The sequence below is a fragment of the Barbus barbus genome, assembly GCF_936440315.1.
Source record: "Barbus barbus genome assembly, chromosome: 48".
NCBI classification, from domain to species: Eukaryota; Metazoa; Chordata; class Actinopteri; order Cypriniformes; family Cyprinidae; genus Barbus; species Barbus barbus.
In genome coordinates, this window is record NC_136726.1 from 22,470,224 (window position 1) to 22,494,267 (window position 24,044).

Here is a 24,044-nt window from a genome sequence, read left to right on the forward strand (position 1 = left end):
GACGGGGAAATAGTTTGTCGAAGTATAATTGTAGACTTCGCCCCCTCGTCCTCTTCCACCAATCACTCATTCCTGACAGCTGCAGTGTTGTTTCACACATTCTTCTCTTTCTCTCTTATCTATCTTTCCTCCCTGCACTATTGTAATCATGAAGGACTACATATTGTACATACATTAAACAATACATTATGGTCGAAAACACTTGCAATTGTTTTGTAGAGCACATCATTGGAGAACACAGGGAAAGTCTCATTGGGGAAAGTCGTGGCCTAATGGTTAGAGAGTCGGACTCGTAATCCAAAGGTTGTGGGTTCGAGTCTCGGGCCGGCAGGGACTGTAGGTGGGGGGAGTGAATGTACAGCGCTCTCTCCACCCTCAATACCACGACTGAGGTGCCATTGAGCAAAGTCGTATTGTCAAGTATGGTGACCCATAATCGAAATTGGTGCTCTGCGTTTAACCCATCCAAGTGCACACACACAGCAGTGAGTAGTGAACAAATGCACACACACACACACACACACACACACACACACACCGTGAACACACACCTGGAGCAGTGGGCAGCCATGCTGCGGCGCCCGGGGAGCAATTGGGGGTTCGGTGCCTTGCTCAAGGGCACCTCAGTCGTGGTATTGAGGGTGGAGAGAGCGCTGGACATTCACTCCCCCCACCTACAATCCCTGCCGGCCGGGGACTCGAACCCACAACCTTTCGATTACAAGACACCGAACCCCCAAATGCAGAGCACGAATTCCGAGTATGGGTCACCATACTTGGCAGTATGTCACTTCACTTCACTTCACTTCATTGCATTACTGTGCAAATTTCCTCATTGTGCTCATTGTCCGAAACAGTGAATCTTTTTGCCAAGAAATTGATTCAAATGATTTGATGGTTTGAAAAGCATTGCTTCTCCAATCATACCACATAGTTTTGTGCTACAGACATGAATGATTCCTCAAACCATCAGTCTTGTGATTGATCACGCTAATGATTCTCATACGGTGAATTGATAAAATGGGTGAAAATCCCTCAAATTTACAATGGAGGAACTCACATAGAGTTGAAATGGGACAAAAAACAACTGCTTAGCAATCATTAATAATCAGGGCTGCCAACTCTCATGCATTTAGCGTCAGATTCATGCAATTGACACTTTTCTCACACTCTCACGCCACAGATCCATTTTCTCATGCAGTCAAAAGCACCTTCAGTTAAAACTATATATATATATATATATATATATATATATATATATATATATATCCCCAAATAGCACCCCACCCAACCTGCTGTGGGAATTCTCACTCCAAGTTGAACTCAAAAGTTGGCAGCCCTATTAATACAATCAAGAAAATCTAGAAACTACCCAAAACAGATACATAGACTATGGCCTAACGTATATGCATGTCAAATGCTCACAGAGTGTGTTTTGGTGAATTATAGATCGGATCGTATTATGGAAGTGAGCTGGCACCGATCGATCTGGATGACGATGGATTGACGGATCTTTTACTCGTCGGAGCTCCCATGTACTTCTACAAAGGCTGGGAGAAAGGCAGAGTGAACATCTACACCATCAGCTTACAGGTGACAACCTCCTAAACACAACACCATAATGCTTTCTCAAAGAATAATTCTTCACAGAAAGACTTGGTTTATGTTCGAAGTAGGAAACTATTCACCGTATTCATTATACACCGCTTGTTTACACAACTCTCGCTGAATCTCCAGCCACAGCTGAATACATTTGATATATTTTACAGTGCAGGGCAACGATTAAACTCGATTAATCGCATCCAAAATAAAAGTTTTTGTGTACATAATATATGTTTGTGTACTATGTATATTTATTATGTTTATATAAATACACACACATGCATGTATATATTTAAGAAAAATGTTTATATATTGAATATATTTATATATAATATAAATTATATGAATATATATATGTAAATATTTTCAAAATCTATACTGTATGTGTGTCTTTATATATACAGTTGTGCTCATAAATTTACATAACCCTTACAGAATGTGTTAATAATTGAAACTAAATAAGAGGGATCATGAAAATTGTATGTTATTTTTTTATTTAGTAATGTCCTGAATAAGCTATTTCACATAACAGATGTTTACATATACTCCACAAGACAAAATAATAACTGAATTTATAAAAAATGACCCCATTCATACCCTTGAATCTTAATATGGACGCATCCGCATCAGGGTGGACCAGGCCTGTGTGTCAGCCCTGCCCCCCTGGAAGGACCTGCGGTGGTTCGAACAAGGCGTGACCATGGGTTTGGTTTATAGAAGGAAGGTTGTTACGACGGATGCCTCCAACACAGGTTGGGGGGCTCTGTGCAATGACAAACTGACCTTCGGCTCCTGGACGAACGCAGAAGGACAGATGCATATCAACTGCCACAAAATGATGGCAGTATGTCGAGCTCTTCCTGCCAGTCCTGAAGGGACACCACGTGCTAGTCCGCTCGGACAAGATGACGGTGGTGTCATACATAAATTGCCAGGGCGGGCTCACCTCGAAACGCCTTTTCGAGATGGCAGAGCACCACTTAGTATGGGCACATCTCAACCTGCGTTCACTGAGAGCAGCTCATGTGCCCGGCGTGCTGAACCAAGGAGCAGATATGCTCTCTCGGAACAACGTCCCCTCAGAGTGGATGCTCCACCCACAGACGGTTCAAGAAATCTGGCAAATCTTTGGAAGGGGAGAGGTCGACCTATTCGCCTCCAAAGACAACTCTCACTGCCAAATTTACTTTTCGAAGAGCGAGGACGCGTTGGCCCACGAATGGCCCAACCTCCTTCTATACGCTTTTCTCCCGATTGCTCTGATTCCTCAAGTAATCAGGCGAATCAGGGAATGCAGGCACAAAGTGCTTCTAGTGGTCCCACTCTGGAAGAACCAGCATTGGATCCCGGAGTTATCTCAGCTGCTAATAGCGGCTCTGTGGCCCATTCCCCTGAGACGAGACCTCCTCTCTCAGGCGAACAGAACGAACTGGCACCCCCAGCTGAGCTGTGGGACCTGCATCTATGGGCACTCGATGGGACTCAATAGATCTCCCCGAGAATGCCCTGAATACCATTAAACAGGCTAGAGCCCTGTCCACGAGTCGCCTCTACGCCCTTAAGTGATCGGTTTTCTCCGCCTGGTGTCAAGTGAGGACCCGACAACATGTGACATATCAGTGATATTGTCATATCTACAAGAACTGTTGGATAAGGGCCACGCCCCTTCCACACTCAGAGTCTACGTGGCAGCTATAGCAGCTTCTCACGTTCCTATAGCCGGACAGTCAGTGGGCCGGAACAACCTGGTTGTCCGTTTCCTGAGGGGTTCTAGGAGGCTCCATCTGCCCCGACCCCTCAAAGTCCCTGCATGGGACCTGCCCACGGTCCTGAGAGCCCTTAAGGGCCCTCCTTTTGAGCCACTACAATCTGCAAACTTAAAAACACTGTTGCTCAAGACTGCTCTGCTACTAGCGCTAGCATCGGTGAAGCGAGTTGGTGACTTGCAGGCTCTCTCTGTAAACCCTCCCTGTCTTGAGTTTGGGCCTAACAACTCTAAGGTCGTCCTAAAGCCAAGACACAGCTATGTCCCTAAGGCGCTCTACACTCCGTTTAGGGCCCAGGTTATTACGCTCTCTGCGCTCCCCTCTTCTGAGGAGGACAGAGAGTTCAACCTTCTCTGCCCGGTCAGGGCATTGAAAACTTACATCGAGTGTTCCGCGCCCTTTAGGCAGACGGAACAACTCTTTGTCTGCTTTGGCGGCCGCACCAAGGGGTGTCCGGTCACAAACCACAGGATATCTCGATGGTTAGTTGACGCTATTGCACTAGCATACTCCTCCCTGGGCCTCCAGAGCCCCATTGGAGTGAGAGCCCATTCCACTAGAGGCGTGGCCTCTTCTTGGGCGTGGTCTAGTGGTGTGTCCATAGCAGACATTTGTGCGGCGGCCGGCTGGGCCTCGCCGTCCACATTTGCCAGGTTCTATAACTTGGATGTCCCAGCCTTACAGGCTCAGGTTCTCTCTGCTTAGAGGGTACACGCCTGTCTTAAGCGGTCCCCTCAGGCATTGCCTGATTCTCCAAGAACGCTCTTGGCCCCATTCCTGGTGCTGAGGCTGTACTTATGACCGTTGAAATGATCTCTAGGCTGGACTGACCTCTAAGAGTTCGGTCCTCATGCCTCCTGCAGGATTCTTCCTGCTCATAATTGGTCTCTCTGAGCCTTATTGCTCAAGGACAGTTTATGTTTGTCGTTTCTCTTCATGGCATGTATTTGTTGTATTGACATGTATTGACTGTATTTGTTCCCCATAGCGTCTAGCGACGCAGTACTCGTTCCCGTATCTAAGGGAACCGAGGTTACGTTAGTAACCGAGTACGTTTGACAGCACTAATTATATTATATTATATTATATTATAAATGGTTTAAATTTAAACCATTTATTATATATATAATATTATATTATATTATATCACTCACCTAAGGAGCCCCTTAGAGCTCATGGTGGTGGAAAGATTTCGGGGTGGGTGAAAAAAATATTTTTCAAATCTTTTGCATTCCCTCGAGAAACTTTTTCTCGCAAAGATGTTTGCGTTCCCTCGAGAGAACGCAAAGTTTTGCGAGGGAACGCAAACATCTTTGCGAGAGAACGCAAAGTTTCTCGAGGGAACACGAAAGTTTTGCGAGAGAACGCAAAAGATTTGAAAAATATTTTTTCCTCCCACCCCGAAACCTTTCCACCACCATGAGCTCTAAGGGGCTCCGTACTCACCAGCCAATTTGCCTGCTAAATTTTTAAGTTACCAGCCATTCATACCTTCTACTAGCTAAAACAATCAAACAAACAAAACATTTCCGAAATAAACCAACAGCTTGAGGCTGTCCACACTGGATGTGACAAAGTGGGTCTTGCAATTCATTTGAACTTTGTGTCAGTACGTCAGAAATACAACGAGGCAGTAGTTTACTGTCATGTCATGCCGCATCCAGTGTAGACAGCATCACTGATTATAATGGATCAACTGATTATTTTAACAAAAATATGAACTTCAAACAATCGTCTGAGATGGTTTGGATGCCACGAGGTCATGCGACAACATTGTTGCATGCTTAAGATTACTATACTAGTATTCGATTCTAAACACAGCTATTTTAATGAATATTTTCTTGTCTTTCTTTCTCTGTTTATTCCGCAGGGCTCTTTTATACCAGATGGGACTCTTGGACCATCAGAAAAGACCCATGATTCTCGGTTTGGCGCGGCCATGTCCGCTCTTCCGGACTTGAATGGCGACGGCTTCAGTGAGCTGGTGGTGGGTGCACCACTGGAAGACAATCACAAGGGAGCCATCTATCTCTTCTACGGCCAACAAAACAGCATCCAACCCAAATACAAACAGGTATTGTGAGTCACTGATATTTAATAAACATGATTAAACGGCATTCCAGTGAAGCCAAAATACAGAATATAATAACAGGTATAACCTTTTGCACCTTATTTGTTCATTTTTAATTCTTACCACTCATCTCAGAGAATAGCCGCTGGTGACATCTCTCCAGGTCTCCGTTATTTCGGCCGCAGTGTGCATGGGAAGATGGATGTGAATGGAGATGAGCTCATAGATCTGTCCGTGGGTGCTTTAGGCGCCGCAGTTCTGCTTTGGTGAGTTTACACATTTCACACGGGGCAGGTTAAGTTAAGAGTCATACTTACGAACCAATAGCTTAACCTAGCACCCATTTTCAGAGCTGTGTCTTACAGGGTTATCATAGTTAACTAAAACTAAAACAGTAAAAAAAAAAAAAAAAAAAAATTGAAATAAAATAATTTAAAAAGTTATTTAAAAAAAAAAAACTTATATTTCAGCTATTTGCCAAAGCAACATTTTTAATTTTCATTTAGTTTAACTTACAAAAATTTTACTAAAATAACTAAAACTGAAAAAAGTAATAAGGACTACACAGACACAACTAAATTACTTAAACTTAAAACGAAAACAGAAATTAATAAATTAATATTATTTTAAAATTAATATATATATATATATATATAAAAAAATCTAATTTAAAAATATAACTGGATCTCAAAGATCCTAAAATAAAACTGGTGGCTTGAGCCATCATCACGAAAATAAAAATATGAAAATAAAAATATATAAAATACTGTACGAAGTATTATTAAAATACACTATAATCCCATAAATATTCAAATTGACAGTTTTAATATGATGTAAATGGATGTGAACGTATAACACAGTGTTATTTTAGTATCATCGGTATACTAATTATAGTTTGTATTAATATTTTGAATTAATTATATATAATATACATATTTATTTATATATTTGCCATTTTAATTTTATTTAAAGTTTTAGTCATTTTGTTGTGTTTTTGTCTTTTTTTAAAGGTATGTTCATATAGATTTAATTAATTATTTCAGTTGTTATTTTATAACATCAAGTTAAATTAAATGAAAATGAAAAAGTTTGTTAAAAATTTGGGTTTTTAAAGATACTTCTTTATATCTGTGTTTCATTTAACTTTTTACTATTTATTTCAAGTAATAATTTTCTTAATGTTTAAGTTGTAGATAATGATAATAATCCTGGTATTACAAAGGGGGGGGGGGGGGGGGGGGGAATCCCAAATGAAGTATCTTTAATACTTTATCATAGTTGTTTCTCACAGACAGCAGTAAGATTAAATAAACAAAAATAAATGTCTCTTGCTTCCAAAAAAAGACCATTGTAGTCTCAACATGAATATTTCTCATCAAAAGATCTTTAGCTCTATAGTTTTAATATATGTTAACATTGTTTCATCTCTATCAGCTTGTATTTCTCCTCTGGGATTTATGGAGAAATGAAAATGATTGATAATTGAAATCTCCTGAATTCTCCCGAGGCAGTTTTATAACTTCATGTGTTTTCAAACAGGTCTCGCAGTGTCATCCGCGTGGGGATCAGCATTCATTTTGAGCCTTCGAAAATCAATGTTTTTAATAAAGACTGCATCCGAGGAGGTCGAGAGGTGTCGTGTATGTTGGCTACTGTTTGCCTGAACATCACATCGCAGACACCGATGACGGATCCAAAAACAGTCGGTATGTAACTGGACTCTATCTGCGAACCTGAAAATGACTGACCAATCAGATGGCTGAATGATAAATGCGCATTTGTTGTATTTTCCAGCGTCCTGTGCCTGTGAGTAATGTCTTTCAGATGTTTGCTCGAAAGGTCACTTCTTAATATTAGAGCAGTTTTTCCTAATGCATAAAGCCTCCGGCCAAAGAGAAAACACTTTAGTCCCAGTATTTAGAGCGAGAGGAGCTCTTGGAAACCATAATAAAACTGTGTCAGGCATCCCTTACATTTCCCATCTGGAACTTATAAGATCAGGACAGAGCATAAATGTGTCTGAGAGTCACAGACAGATAGCATTCACCCTTTTATCAAATACTGGCCATATTTTTAGTCCGAATTGAAGTCTAGTTCCTCCAAAAATTTAAAGTCTGTCATTTATTCTTCCGATTTCTTCAGCAGAACACAAAAGGAGATGCTTAGCAGAATGTCGCTTAAAAATATCCAAATAAGAATACCCAAAAGTAGCCTAAAATGGCTTACATTTGAGTTTGTTCCCAAGGGCGTAGAATTTAGTGGTCAACTGTGGTCAAGAGTATGATAAATGTAAAAATGTTGGGGTAGTTGGATGGGGGTGTTGTGTCCCCACCAATGTCCAAATCAAACCTACATCCAGCTGTTTTGTGTTCATCTGCTCTTTTTACATTGACTATCACACTGTATAGACTCGTACAATCAGATACAACAATCAGTTCTCAAATATGTATTACAGTATATACTGATAAATTTAACATCCACTTCAGTGGTATGAGATGACTGGGTGCTTCCAACTGATTTATTGAACTGAATTGCAGCGGTCAAACTATTTAAAGTATAATAAATATAGCAAGCCAAGACAGTAGTAGTACTGATAGTATTAACATGGCTAAAGGCGCATTAGCGGAGGAACAAACACACTGATTCAAATGAGTGAGTTATTAGCGCTGGAACTGCTTCGATTGATTCAAATTCTAACTTTTGACTTCGATCATTCAGTTCAAGCAGTTCACTAGCGAAAAACAATTCAAAATTTCGACATCGCTTGTAATGATTTTAAAAAGCACATGGGTGAAATGGAGCTTTTCAAAATCCAAATCAGTTGAAACATTGCGTCACAAAATTATTCCCTATTTAGAAGCGCTCCAATAGGATCACGTATCGCAAATCTTTTGATTTAGATTGGGATTACAAAGCATGTATCGTGAATCATTTGATTCAGATCAGAACTTTGGAGTGAGTTTGTGAACCTTTTGATTCAGATCGGGAATTCGGAGCGTGGATCACGAATTATTTGATTCAGATCAGAACTTTGGAGCGGGTTTGTGAATCTTTTGATTCAGATCGGGAATTCGGAGCGTGGATCACAAATTATTTGATTCAGATCAGAACTTTGGAGCGGGTTTGTGAATCTTTTGATTCAGATCGGGACTTCGGAGCGTGGATCACGAATGATTTGATTCAGATCAGAACTTCGGAGCGGGTTTGTGAATCTTTTGATTCAGATCGGGACTTCGGCGCGTGGATCACGAATGATTTGATTCAGATCAGAACTTCGGAGCGGGTTTGTGAATCTTTTGATTCAGATCGGGAATTCGGAGCGTGGATCACGAATGATTTGATTCAGATCAGAACTTCGGAGCGGGTTTGTGAATCTTTTGATTCAGATCGGGACTTCGGAGCGTGGATCACGAATGATTTGATTCAGATCAGAACTTCGGAGCGGGTTTGTGAATCTTTTGATTCAGATCGGGACTTCGGAGCATGGATCACGAATGATTTGATTCAGATCAGAACTTTGGAGCGGGTTTGTGAATCTTTTGATTCAGATCGGGACTTCGGAGCGTGGATCACGAATGATTTGATTCAGATCAGAACTTCGGAGCGGGTTTGTGAATCTTTTGATTCAGATCGGGACTTCGGAGCGTGGATCACGAATGATTTGATTCAGATCAGAACTTCGGAGCGGGTTTGTGAATCTTTTGATTCAGATCGGGACTTCGGAGCGTGGATCACGAATGATTTGATTCAGATCAGAACTTTGGAGCGGGTTTGTGAATCTTTTGATTCAGATCGGGACTTCGGCGCGTGGATCACGAATGATTTGATTCAGATCAGAACTTCGGAGCGGGTTTGTGAATCTTTTGATTCAGATCGGGACTTCGGAGCGTGGATCACGAATGATTTGATTCAGATCAGAACTTCGGAGCGGGTTTGTGAATCTTTTGATTCAGATCGGGACTTCGGAGCGTGGATCACGAATGATTTGATTCAGATCAGAACTTCGGAGCGGGTTTGTGAATCTTTTGATTCAGATCAGGTCTTTGGAGCGTGGATCACAAATCATTTGAATTAGATCAGGACTTTGTGGGTTTGTGAATCATTTGATTCTGATTGGGACTTCAAAGCGTGATATTTTTTTTTAGTAAAACCTCTTTTGAGTTGTGAAGCAGTCCAAAGAAAACATATTTAAATGGAAAGGAAAGTCACTTACAAAATGAGTTTGGATGAACACAAAAAAATCTAACCAAAATTTCTCTGTGTGGGTACAGTGCCAAACAACTAAATGAATCTTCCTCAGAATTGTGACAAAAACAGCAAAAAGCATCATATGACTTCAAAAGTCATATAGACTATTATGAGACTCTTAAGGTGCTTTTTTGACTTTTTTTTTCTTTTCTTTTTTTAGTTTGAGTTGAAAGCCTCTGGTTGCTGTGTTTCATTGTACACTCTTAAAAATAAAGGTTCTTTATTGGCATTAATGGTTCATTGAAGAACCTTTAAAGTCCATGGAATCTGACAAGGCTTTTTATAGTGATTTTATATATATATATATAAAATGTTCTTCGAAAATAAGGAAAACCTTTTTTTCTTTTAGGGACAGTTCACTGAAAAGTTCTTTGGGGAACCAAAATTAGTTCTTCTATGACACTGCTGTGAAAAAAAAAAAAAAACCCTTTTGGAAGCTTTATTTTTAAGTGTAAGGTGCATTATGAACCGGATTTGCTTTTGTAAAATAACTATACATTTGGAAATGGGAACATAAACAGAGATGTTGCTATTGTTGACATTGAGATGTTGTATTTCTGTTCAGCGATGAAGTACAGCTTTGGTTTCGAGGAGAATGGCTATTTCCCCAGAGCCATGTTAGAAAGCACTGAAGAGCCGCAGCCCAGAGACGTCACCCTGAGGCCGGACTCAGAGTACTGCCAGCAAGTGTATTTCCATGTTCATGTGAGCCACTTTCTGTACATGTATCCTTTTATCCATGTCAGCTCTTTTTTTAATTAATCTAGCATCTACATTGAGGTATAAAAGTTTGGGGTCAGTAAGATTTTCTCTTTTTTTTTTTTTTGCGAAAAATTAATAATTTTTTCAGCAAGGATGAATTAAAGGTGGGGTAAGCGATTTCTGGTAGCCAATGTTGACATTTGAAATCACCAAAACAAACATGTCCCTACACCAAAAGGGTCTATTTTGCTAGCTCCGCATCACACATACATACGACAATGATAAGCTCTGTGAAACCAAGCAAAACCAATGTTACTCACCGATCGAGAAAAGCTGATCCGATATTTTTACGGGTCCTACTTCTTGCCTTATCCTAACACCGTGTCTACACCGGACGTGAGTGGCGCAGTGCGGCGCGACAAAATAGGCTACTATAGAACTCATTATAATCAGTGACGCTGTTTACATTGGATGCTGCACAGCAGCATGACAAATCCCCAACAGTAACTGCTGCCGCGTTCTATTAAAAAGTAAAAAAGTAAAAGTAAAGTCGTGACATATTGTCAAGTATGGTGACCCATACTCGAAATTGGTGCTCTGCGTTTAACCCATCCAAGTGCACACACACAGCAGTGAGTAGTGAACAAATGCACACACACACACACACACACACCGTGAACACACACCCGGAGCAGTGGGCAGCCATGCTGCAGCGCCCGGGGAGCAGTTGGGGGTTCGGTGCCTTGCTCAAGGGCACCTCAGTCGTGGTATTGAGGGTGGAGAGAGCGCTGGACATTCCCTCCCCCCACCTACAATCCCTGCCGGCCGGGGACTCGAACCCGCAACCTTTCGATTACGAGTCCGACTCGCCAACCATTAGGCCACGACTTCCTATTCATTACATATTGACACAAATTTCAAATGATTTTCAACGGTCGCTTTGTCGTGTCCAGTGTAGACAGACTTTAGCTGTTGTGGCGCCGCGTCCGGTGTAGACACGGTGTAAGCCGCCTTTTGTTCCCAGACGTTTTCCTCTTTTGTTATTTATCCGCCATCTCTATCTTTCTGTCGTCACTCAGCTCGGCTAATGTCCGTCCTGTGCACTGATGAGCGCCCTCTCTCTGTCAGCATCATGAGTAGACACGCCCCTTACTCCTGATTGGTTACAAGTTTGTTTTGGTACTCGGCCCCGACTCGTTTTCTAAAGCATTTTTGAAAGAATGCATACCCCACCTTTAAATTGATTAGAAGTGCCAGTAAAGACATTGATAATGTTACAAAAGATTTCTCTTTTAAATAAATGTTGTTATTTTGAACTTTCAATTAATCAAAGAATCCTGAAAGAAAATGTATTACAGTTTCCACAAAAATATTAACTGTTTACAACACTGAAAATAATCAGTTTTTTTGAGCAGAAAACCAGCAAATTAGAATGATTTATAAAGAATCATTTGACACTGAAGACTGGATGTTTCTAATGATTCACATAGAAAGCAGTTATTTTAAATGGTAATAATATTTCACGTTTTCTGTTTTTACTGTATTTTTGACCAAATAAACGCAGACTTCAAAAACATTTAGAAAAGCTTACCAATCCCAAACTTTTTAATGCTAGTGTATGTAGGATATTAGCCAGTTATACAGACTCACACACAAATATTTAAATGTCCAATGCTGCAATTAACCAATCAGATTGAAATATTCCAGAGAACTATGTAATTATATGCAATAAAAATGTATTGATTTAGAAATGTCCATTCCAGTCATACTTGATTCACATTTACAGCAAATATTTCAGTTTCTACCCCACTAATAGTTATTTAATAGTTGATGATCACGTGTTAATTTTCATGAATATTGATGTTTGTGCAATATGGAAACTGTTTAATGCAAAAAATAAAATACTCAATATTTTTGTCTTATTTTCGAGTAGAAATATCTAAACATTCTTAAATCAAGGTGCATTTTTTTTTACTTAAAATTTAGGAATATTTTGATATTTGTACTGGAAAACAAGACAAAATATGAAGTAAAAACTCATCTTTGCAGTGCTTGAATGGTATCTTACTGTTTGTTCATACAGGAAGTGACAGATTACACGCGACCCCTGATCTTCAGTGTTAACGTAGGCCTGCAGAACACAGATGAAGGGCCGGTGCTGGACGATGGGTGGCCCACCAGTCTGCAGTCAGAGGTCAGACACACAGACAGACACACACACAGACTGGTAACACTTTTGTCTTGCATCCTTCCAAATGACATTTCTTTCTCTCCAGCTACCGTTCTGGAACGGTTGTGATAATGACGATCGGTGCATTCCCAACCTCATCCTGCAGAGCAGCTCTGACCTATTAGATCGCAGGTTTGTCCTCAAACGCACAATTTGCAATGCTCATAAACATTGCTCTTCAACAAAAACAATGCTCTTACTCGCACATTGAAACACTTCAGTCCTTAAGCAGGGTTTCAGCAGGTCTTAAAAATTCATAATTGATAAATTAAGGCATTAAAAAGGTGTTAAATTGGGCATAAAGGCATACACTACAATATCATCCTTTAATCAAGATAATTTTACTTGAGATGCAAAATAAATATATGAAGTCATGTTTTCTGAATAATTGAACACAACTAAGGGAGTTTATGCTTAAAATATGAAAACAATCTGTCAGTGGGGAATGAAAACCTTTGTGAATTAGGTCAAAGTTTCTGAACCCATTAGCAGATATTTTGTTCTTATTTAATCAAACTCACTTAATTTTTGATCAATTTCCCAGAAAACAAGACTTTTAGACATTTGCATCGAAAAACAAGACAAAAATACAGACGAACATCACTTTTTTTTTTGGTATCGTGATCAGATGGTACAGTAAAAAAAATATTTTTTGTCATATTCTAGTGGTTGGGAGCCAAACTATTCAAGTCACAAACTACAGTATTTTATTTTTTTTGTAAAATTAATTAAAAATAATGCAAATCTGTTGGAAGTTATATTTTTGACATTGTGTTCCCCTCAATTTATTCATTAAAAGGGTCTTAAACAAGTCTTAAATGTACCTTGATGGAACCTTCAAAAACCCTGTTGTTGTGTCTCTGTCTCTTTCAGGCAGTTCTGTGGGCGACGCGAGCGCTCCTCGTGGCCGCCGTGTGTCCATCAGAGGACGAGCGGCGAGCGTCTGGTGGAGGCCAGCCGGAGGAAAGTTCTGGTGGAGGCGCGTTTAGAGAACCGAGGAGAAAACGCATACGGCACGATCCTGCACATCACGCATTCTCCAAACCTCCAGTTCTCCAGTCTGGTGGTGAGGGTTTGTTTTCTGGAAAAACACCCTGATCTAAGTCTCAGGCTTCACCTGTATTTATGAGGGTTTAGAGCATTTAAGAAGGAATTCAAACGTGAGATGGAAGGGGTTGCTGATAAAGAGGCCAAGAGTGAAAGGGAAACTATGAGTCGTGTGTGTGGATGCGATCCACAGCCTAGTGAACTTCCTCAGTGACTTCATAGGCAGCATCCTAATCTCACTGGAACCTGATAAGTGACTGAGCAACACGTATACCACACAAACAGCCCTAAAAGACATGTTAAACTGATTTAAAAATAGACAAAACAAGCTATAAAATAAGCTATTTTAATTTGTTTCCTTGACAACTGGTATTTTAATTAAAGAACAACCTGAATACACTGAATACAAAAATAAAGGTGCTTAAAAGGTTCTTTAAAGTGATGCCATAGAACCATTTTTGGTTCCACAAAGAACCATTCAGTCAAAGGTCCTTTAAAGAAGCATCTATTTCTTAGCTTTTTATCATCTGAAGAACCTTCTTTTGCCACAAAGAACCTTTTGTGAAACAGAAAGGTTCTTCGGATATTAAAGGTTCTTTATGGAACCATTTAGACAAAAAGGTTCTTCTATGGCATAGTGAAGCACCTTTATTTTTAAAAGTGTATGCAAGGGATATTTTAATGCAAATTATCAAATTGAAATTGAATTAAAGTAATTATAAAGACTTAAAGAAAAATCCAGTATATGCTGGTTAGGTATGTTTTGAAGCATGGCTGCTGGTTTGAGCTGGTCCTTAGCTGGTCATGTGCTGGTCCTAAGCAGCTAGCTCCTGCTCAGGACCAGCTTAGGACCAGCACATGACCAGTTTAAACCAGCTCAAACCAGCAGCCATGCTTCAAAACATACCTAACCAGCATATACTGGATTTTTCAACAGGGATCCCTGTCATCACAATTGACAAAAAAAGTAATATAAAATCACTGGTAAATTAAAATCTTTGTAAGCTAAAAATCAAGATGTAAACTGAAATCATGTCTTATTTTAATTGGTTCTCTTAACAACTGCCATTTATTTTAATTAGCAGGGTTTCAATGGTCTTGATCAACCTGGATATAAGAGGGACTTTTAAAAGTGTGATTTCTAGACCTGGAAAGTCAATACAATTAAATCAAATCTTCATGCAAAACTCATAGAAATATTTAATATACCTTTTTTTTTGGGATAAATAAATTGATTAAAATTTTGTTACGTAAATACTGCTCTAAAATACTGTATTTTATCGAGTAGAAATTATATTAATGATTAATAAATAGAAAATAAATAAAATTCCATTCAAATACATAAAAAAAATCCATAAATCACAAACGAATAGGTGCTCATAGCACAAAACACTAAAAAACAGCCAATGGCAATTGATGCATATTTAGATCAAAAATTCAAATAATTTTAATTTCTAAACATTTAAGGCTTTTTATGGATGAAATATGACAGATTAATGAACCAAATTGTAAAATTAGTTTACATGGGCTGTAGTTCAAGTGATAAAACGTCTAAAGTCAGTATATTGACTACTAAATTCATTTTTTGTCTATTTTTACTCCATAATGTATTGGAATTATCTTCTTTTGTGGGCTTGTCTCAGCAGAAATGCATTGGTTTGAAATTGAAAATTAGTTTGTTTTTCAGGCACCTTCGGACATTGCGATCGAGTGTCTGAACTCTGATACGAGTCTCTACCGAATCTGCAACGTCAGCGCGCCGTTCATGAGGTCCTCTGCTCAGGTGAGACGCCTCAAACCTGTAACAACTGACTAGTCTGAATATTACTGATCAATCAAGTGGTGGTTGCATAGTTTAGTGAAGGTATCAGATGGCAATGTTATATACCGTGATATTCAATTAACATATGCATATGGCATGATATTTATAAGATAAATGGCCAACAAACGTGTTGCCATGATGCATTTCCAAATGCCATTTTATTTCCAATTGTAGCATTTCCAAAAACATGTATTGGTTAATTTGGGTACGTTTTAGTTGCGGTCAAAATAATGCTGCTGGCTGATTGCTTGGAAAAATACATGTCAATGAATGTTGGAGTGAATCTGCGACAAAACAGAAGCCCGAGGTTGTCAAAAAGATGTGCATAATCTTCCTGACATCGTCAGAAGCCACAGAATGGAAAACCTCATCATGTAAAATCCTCTTCATGTGCAGATATTTGTTTATGCCTGTCCGAACGGGACGTTTCTCTGCCGTTTTTCACATACCGAAGGTCTGATTCTCACGTGCCATGTGTGTTTGATCAGTCTGTCTCACAGTGGGATTGTTCCTTAGAGAGTTTACAGGTACATTCTGTGATTATTTGGTGTTTCTGTGTGGTTTCCTGTGCTCTCGCTGGGCTGGCGTCGCCCCAGACTCTTCCTTGGACTACTTGAATTCCACTCGCGTCTCTAGAGCCTGTTGGAAATTCATTGCGCCTTCTGTTCAAATCCGGTACAAAGCAGCAATTGCATTAATCACAGTTTTCCAATTAGATGACAGTGAGAAACCATAGAGCCACGTACTAGAACAGTGTGTCCTTTAGTTGCGGTTTGGCTTCTCTGTTGTCTTTCGTTCACATTTTGTTTCATTTATCCAGGTGTATTTTCGACTGGAGTTTGAGTTCAGCAGATCTGTCTTCTTGAACTACGTCCAGATCACTCTGAGGGTCTCCAGGTGAGGTTGAGACCTTTGAACCGATGAGAATCTCATCTGAGGATATATTTTTTTATTAATGTATAAAATGAATGTAGATTAAATAGTTTTTCATTTGGAAAAATGTATGTTGGTTTAAGAAAGCTATAGATTTTTTTAGATTAATCTGTCTGTTTCGTTGCAGTGAAGGTGAAGAAATGTCTCCAGAGGACAACATCAATGACATATATCATAATCTGAAATATGAGGCTGATATTCTCTTCACAAGGTAACACAGAAGCGTGAAACTCACAAAGAAATGCCCAAAAATCAAGTGCTTATATTTATTATAATCATAATAGTAATGTGAAAAAATACAAGTCTTTTAACCTGGGTTATTATAGTTAACTACAATTAAAATCTGAATGGTCCAAAAACAGGACAAAATGAGATTTTTGAAGTGAAATATGACACAGACATGTTCTTGACAGGTTTTGTGAAATTCACCCAGAAATATCTCAAAGCTAATAAATGATTATTCAATATTGAATGCTTCATACGGTGAGTCTTTCTTTCAGAGATTCCAGCCCGTCCCGTTTTGAGATCAAACCTGAGCTCGGCCAGAGCTTCCCTGTTGGGACCGGACCACCCTTCAATCTCTCTTATCAGGTGGGCTCCTCACATCCAAAACAGGTTTTAAATAATATTCTCCAGAATGAATCAGAGCACATACGCAGTGCATTTCAACAAAATAAATATGTTTCTCCTAAAACTATTTGTTTTGCAGATCCAAAATCTCGGCATGTTTCCCGTATCTGAGCTTCTCTTCACATTAAACGTCTTCGCTGTGACCAGAAATGCAAATGCTCTCCTGCGCCTCGCAGACTTGGATATTGATCAGGTGCATTTTTTGTCTTAATTATGTGTACAGATTTTTCAATTAATCAAATTTCGGCCTCAAACTACGAACTTAAAAAAAAAAAACAGTTCATCTGAAACTGAACATTGTGTAATTATTGTTGTAAACGAATCCTTTAACTGCTTCCAGAGCTTGTTATTTTGCCTGATTCACAATGCAAGCAATCTGTTTATCCAGTTTATTTGAGTTGGCACAGCTTGAACTCAATCAGTAGTTGTTTTAGTGGTTGTTGTTCTTGTGTAAATCCTCATCTGTTTTATCAAGAATTATCGTTCACCCAAAAATGAAACTGTGCTGTTAATTTACTCACCTTCAGGCCATCTAAGATTGCTTTTCTTCAGACGAACGGTAAAGAATCCACCAAGGATTTTTAGCCCTTGTTGATTCATAAAATGCATGAACCGCTGTCTGTTTTTAAGAGTCAAAAAAAGCATATCAAGGAGCACAAAATTAATACACATGGCTTTTGACGATATATTGAGGTCTTATGAAGCGAAACGATCAGTATGAGCAAGAAAGTGAATATTATTTACAAGATTATAATTCGAACACGTTTTCATTTTATGTAAAAATAAGACGTTTATTCACTTTATATGCTTTAGATATGTAAAACATCCACATTTTGCATCATTAGTAGGTGGTTTAATAATATTTTTGCTTTACATTCAGCATGTAGTGATTTGAATCAGTTCATTGAAACAAACTGTCCGAAAGAATCAGTTTGCGAGAAATAATCAAATTTCCCCAGGATTACAGGTAATGTTGTAAAGAATGCTCAGTTTCTTTCACGGACCGCTCGTTTCACTTCATATAAACCTCAATATATCATCAGGAACCAAGGGAATTCATTTTGTGTTGCTTGCTATGCCTTTTTTGACTCTCAAAGTGATGGTAGCTGCTGACTTACATTTTATGAATCACCAAGGATCACAGCCCTGCTGAAAACCCCCCAAAAAACTATAGAAACCATCACAGAATGGTTTCCACTACAAATAACATTACAAACCATCAACTTTTAATCTTTAAAAAATGGGTTCCCGTAGTTTTGGGACATATTCCATTAAGATTTATTGGTTTTAACAAGCCACCAATAGAAGGAGACCAATTATCAGTAGAAACCCAAAGCATCCATTACAGTTTCCATTAAAACCAATACAAGTTCCAGTATAACCAGTAAAACCATTACAAATGTTGTGAAGGTGTCTATTTTTTTTTTTTTTCAGCAGGGAGTTTCAGCTAAAAATCTTCTTTACTGTTCTACTCAAGAAACAAGTCAACTATATCTTGCATGGCCTGAGGGTGTGAAAATTAAAAGCAAATTTAAATTTTGGGGTGAACTGTCCCTTTAAGACCTCTGTTTGCTTGTTTGTTTGTTTCAGACGTCTGGCTCTCACTGCAATGCTCCACGTGTCATTACCGCCGGCTCGTCCTCTCAGGAAGATCTCTCCCTCAACCTGCACATGGTGAACTTTATACACATCGTCCACACTTCTTCAAAACTTTTGCGATACACAAATTGCATCCATCTGCAGGGAAACAAAGCAACAGAGGGCTAAAGTGACGAGCTTGTTGAAAACAAACCACCCACCCAACCTGCTTGATCACTTCCTAACACAAGCATTCGTTTGGAATCTTTATGTGCTCCAAATTGGAAATAATTCACTTGCAGTTTCCTGTCTGGCGCATCAAAAAGTGTCCAAGTGATCAAAAAGCATTTCATGTCATTCATATTGTGTTATTTGTGTTCACAGAACACATCCACCAGGGACACATTATCGCAGTGTAGAATCAACCTGCTTCCCCAAAGAGACGTTAGCATCGCCGTGACAGGATGGCTCAATCTGCATACTTTATTAGCTGTGAGTATCTCAGAACCCTGCTGGAAATCCAGATAATAGGTGGTCAGCTGTCTATATATATATACATACATAACAAAAAAAATACATTAATAAATTACAGTTATATTTATCAGTACAGTACCTTTTATAATAATATTGTTACATAAGGAATTTGTTCAGTCATCATGATTTTGAATGCCACATTACCTAATTGTTAACAAATTGTATATAGGTTTTTTATTTATTTTTTCAATCATAATTTTATTACATTTTATTGTATTATCCAATGTAACAACAGCAACAACAAAAATACTGAACCGTACAGAACTTTTCTACCCCAGCATATATAATAAATAATATAATAAAAAAATATTAGTGCTGTCAAATGATTAATCGCATCCAAAATAAGTTTATGTTTACATAATATACATGTGTGTGTACTGTGTATATTTATTATGTATATATAAATACACACACATGCATGTATATATTCATGAAAAATATGTTGTTTGTATATTAAATATATTTGTTATATAATATAAATTATATGAATGTAAATATTAAATATAATATACAGAGTACACACATATATTATGTAAACAAAAACTTTTATTTGACAGCACTAAAAATATATATGCAATTTTTATTGTATTATATATATATATATATATATATATATATATATTCACACAAACAAATTAATTATATAATATATAAATATATAAATTAATTAACAAGAAAATTACATTTATCAGTCTAGTATCTGTTATTGTAAAATAATAATGATTTCTCACATCAGGCATTTGTTCACATTATTGTTTGTTTATTATCATTACTATTTTATATTCCATCTACTTGTTAACAAATTGTTTAAAGGGGTCCATATATTATTAAATATACCTACCTTTCCTCTAATTATATATGTCAATTTTCCCAAAGTAAGCTTTTGTGCTAATTTGTTATTGAAACGGAAAGTTGGTGCAGGACATATCGAAAAGGACTTCAAATTGTTATGAACTGTTTTTTGCAGAGATGCGATTAAAACAACCTCTTCATCTCATTCCTCAGGTGAAATTTAAACGGTTAGATCTGGTATTGACGGCTGTAGTTGAGTTGAGCCCCTCAAGTCCGATGTTCCTCCACGAGGAACGACCCATGAGACACGTGAGTACCTCCAGAATGCTGTAAATCACTGTACATGACACACTTCATGGATAAATGAAAGTGATGCATCTGAGTTCATTACATTTGCTTGTGCTGTAAGTAGAAGCTAGTGTGACATACACGGGTGTAATGAGAAATAAAGATCAGTTGCTTACAGAAATTAAGAGTTTGTATGTTTTTTCAATACACTCTTAAGGTTTTTGCAATGGGCAAGTGAAAAATGAACAAATTCTTCTGAGTAGCAAAATAACTCAAGTGATGTGCTGCCCCCTTATGGATAAATCAGTCTTTAATACTTGATAACTGGTGCAAAAATACAGTGTTAGTCAACTTAATGACACACATAACTTCTAACATTAATTTGTGCATGTTTGCATATGAGGCCTTATCTTGTATACCCGATTCTTCCAAGAATTTGACTTTAAGCGTTTGGTTCTGTAGATAATCCTGGAGATTAGGAAGGAGGAAGATTACCGGATTCCCATCTGGGTGATTGTTGGGAGCACATTGGGAGGACTGCAGCTTCTGGCCCTGCTGGTACTGGCCCTCTGGAAGGTCTGAGACGGTTTTTATTCAGTTACCAAGCTAATATGAACATATGTATTAGTGTAGACTTATATTACTGTAATGCAATTGTAAATACACTTCATTTGAGTGTCAAAATAGGAGATGAAGATGTTTAGGCCTCATTTTGGTTTAATTCGGGGTGAATCTTCCTACGAATGGCTTGCTTTATCTGCATATTAAAATGCATACGACACAAAGTGGTTTAAAATCCAAAAAATGACACTTTAATATGCTAATATTTGGCTATTTTTAACTAAGAATAAAACAATTAAACTTTGTTTTCTGTAATTGAAATAAAGCTCAAATAAAATAAATATTACTTGCATAAAAATTAGATGAAAAGCTCAAACTTAAAAAAATAAATGTCTTGGCAACTAACTGAAATAAAATAAGTTTAAGTTGAAATACTAAAATTGCTCAAACTAAAATAAAACAAATAAAGTAAAAATATACAAAAATAAAACTATCAAAGTATAGAATTACTAAAACTTAACTAATGTACTAAAATTACAAATGTTGCCTTGGCAAATAACTGAAATAAGCTGAAGTACTAAAACGTATTAAAAATAATAATAAAATAAATATTTAAGAAACAACAATAATAACAACAACAGCAGATAACAAATTAATAAACAATACAAAATATAAATAAATGCAATAATAACACTGATATTTGGCTGTTAGGCTAACAAACTTGCATCATGTTTGCTTGACTTATCAACTGAAATCCCTTTTATCCACAGCCAAGCTTAAATTCTGTCCATATGCTTGACACTCTTTTACACTAGAGCTACATTTGCATATCAAGACATACATTTACATAACAAACACTTATTTTAGGGTTTGTTTAAGGTAAAATCTCTCAGGACGCTTCCGCTATTTGATTCAAAACAAATCAGTTTTTCTTTCATCCACAGCTGGGATTCTTCCACAGGCAAAAGAGAAAGAGGGAAGAGCAGGCGACCAATGAGAAGACAGCAGAGGATCGGTAATGCCATGGCAACCTCCTCAGCCAATCACTCAGGGACTCTCCAGACACAGGTGTGTGTCAGCCAATCAGCTGCTCTCGAGCACTGCCACGCCCTCCTGCCTTCCGATGCAGAACCAATCAGCTCGCTTCCCCTGGCCATGCTGCCAATTAAGATAGAAGATGCGGTTTGAGGAAGAAATTTCACGCGACTTTGGAAACAGGTGGAAAGTACTAGTCAACGAAAGAAAAAACACTAATGAAGAGGCTTCGGTTTGAACCATTTTGAGAGGTTTTGGTGCTGATGAATTTTTTGCATGTCACGAAACAAACCTCAGATTGCGGAAAAGAATAGTAAGACTTTTTTTTTTTTGCTGCAGCATAAATTCAAGCTGATGCACTTGCACATTGTATAGAATTTTGAAGTTGAAATTTGTAAATAAAGTTCAGCAATATAATGTAAAACTGATAAAATAAAATATTTAACCATAAACTTATGCACCTTAATGCATTTGGTTGCAACATCTGTTCAAGGTTCATGTATTTGAGATTCTGTCATAATCACAATTTTATATAAAGTACTGGAATCGGAAGTATTGCTTGCTTCCATGTGTTTTTCATCATTAAAACTGGTAAAAGGGTTTAAGGGTAGTTGAAATAAACATGCACATTTTACTTTTTTATTCAGATTTTATTTGCAATATTTTTTTTTCTTTTGTCTGCAAATGTGCTTTCATAAATAATACAAAACAATATATATATTTCTGTAGTGTGATAGCATAAAAATAAATACATGTAAAAGTACAATATTCTATGTAATATCTCTATTGATATTATCATAAGACTTAAGACACAAATTTGGGGGAAAAAATGCTATAAATTAATAAAATATTCTTGACATCTCAACTACCCTTCAACACTTTTTTTTCATGATCGCTGCCTCGAATAACACTGGCTTTGTTCAGAATGGAAAACTAGTCTACTACTTACAAGCGCACTGTATACTGCAGACTATTGAAATAGTATGCATCATTCCATGTGTAAACCAAGGGTTTTTTTGTTTGTTTTTTACATTTAAAGTCGAAGTATTTATGAACTGCCTGACCAAATTATTAGTATGAAAACTCACAGCTGATCAAATTTACAATCCATTCATCACACTGGAAAAGTGAAAGATCAAGTTAAATGCATTGCACTGATGGTTAACCTTATTCTGTGCAGTGTGCACAATTTGATAAACGTACGTCATGCGATGCAGAAAAAGCATACTGTGCACACTATACATACTTCAGCAATAAGTAGTTTGATGGTTCTATTCTAAACATAGTCATTCAATCCAAAATGTTTTCAGACAGTATTTTCTTCTGACATGGCTTCACAGCTTAAGACACCGTGGTGATTCTATGGTCACTCGGTTTAATTTTTGTCATTTATGTCATTTTATTGCATGTGAAGGTGAATGTTTGTCATGTGCTTTTAATTGGACCACTGAATAAATTAAAATCACCTTGGTTTAAAAGATTAATCTTGCTTTTGAATTCCCTTATTTAAGAAATAGTTCTAAATTTAGCATTCCATCACTTGCTCACCAATGGATGTGAATGGGTGCCGTCTGAATGAGAGTCCAAACAGCTGATAAAAACATCACAATAATCCACAAGTAATCCATACCACTCCAGTCCATCAGTTAAACACATAGCCTGTCACTTCACAAGATGAAGAAATAGATACATGATTCAGGCACTTTATCTTCAAACCTTCTGTTTCTTCCTAAAAATACGAGTTCTTTATCCATAACGCTTCTTCCAGTGAAAATGTCATCTCGCCTGAATCGGGAGAGAAATCTGCACAGATCAAGCACCGTTACAAGCCAAAACAGCTCTAAACAAATAAGTGAGAATTTTGATATGAGCGACAACAGGGGATGGACTTTTTCACTGGAGGAAGTGTTATTATGGTTTATGGAGTCATATTTTGGCCAGAAGCGACAGTTTAAAGTGTATTTGTTTGTAACAAACACGCAGCTTTTCACTTCACAAGATGTTAACTGATGGACTGGAGTGGTGTGGATTATTGTGATGTTTTTATCAGCTGTTTGGACTCTCATTCTGACGGCACCCATTCACTGCAGAGCATCCATTGCTGAGACACTGATTCAGTGCTACATTTCTCCAAATATTGGGTGACCTGAGGGTTAGGACATTTTTCAGCAATTTTTTTGTTTTTGTGTGAACTATTCCTTTAAA

At 37.8% G+C, this 24,044-nt stretch overlaps 1 protein-coding gene across 1 annotated transcript in view; it reads left to right on the plus strand.

The window, feature by feature from the left end:
- Positions 1-23,321, plus strand: part of itga11b (integrin, alpha 11b) — a 53,216-nt gene extending 29,895 nt beyond the window's left edge. The window contains exons 13-30 of the mRNA XM_079412021.1: positions 1,450-1,593; positions 5,239-5,442; positions 5,575-5,705; positions 6,979-7,145; positions 10,253-10,392; positions 12,473-12,583; positions 12,666-12,751; positions 13,493-13,685; positions 15,354-15,449; positions 16,309-16,385; positions 16,549-16,632; positions 16,922-17,012; positions 17,131-17,244; positions 18,642-18,725; positions 19,014-19,121; positions 20,169-20,264; positions 20,706-20,819; positions 21,749-23,321. Of these exons, the coding sequence (XP_079268147.1) occupies positions 1,450-1,593; positions 5,239-5,442; positions 5,575-5,705; positions 6,979-7,145; positions 10,253-10,392; positions 12,473-12,583; positions 12,666-12,751; positions 13,493-13,685; positions 15,354-15,449; positions 16,309-16,385; positions 16,549-16,632; positions 16,922-17,012; positions 17,131-17,244; positions 18,642-18,725; positions 19,014-19,121; positions 20,169-20,264; positions 20,706-20,819; positions 21,749-21,823 (2,115 nt within the window). The 3' untranslated portion in view covers positions 21,824-23,321. The remainder of the gene's footprint in view (positions 1-1,449; positions 1,594-5,238; positions 5,443-5,574; positions 5,706-6,978; positions 7,146-10,252; positions 10,393-12,472; positions 12,584-12,665; positions 12,752-13,492; positions 13,686-15,353; positions 15,450-16,308; positions 16,386-16,548; positions 16,633-16,921; positions 17,013-17,130; positions 17,245-18,641; positions 18,726-19,013; positions 19,122-20,168; positions 20,265-20,705; positions 20,820-21,748) is intronic.
- The last annotated feature ends 723 nt before the right edge of the window (positions 23,322-24,044 follow it).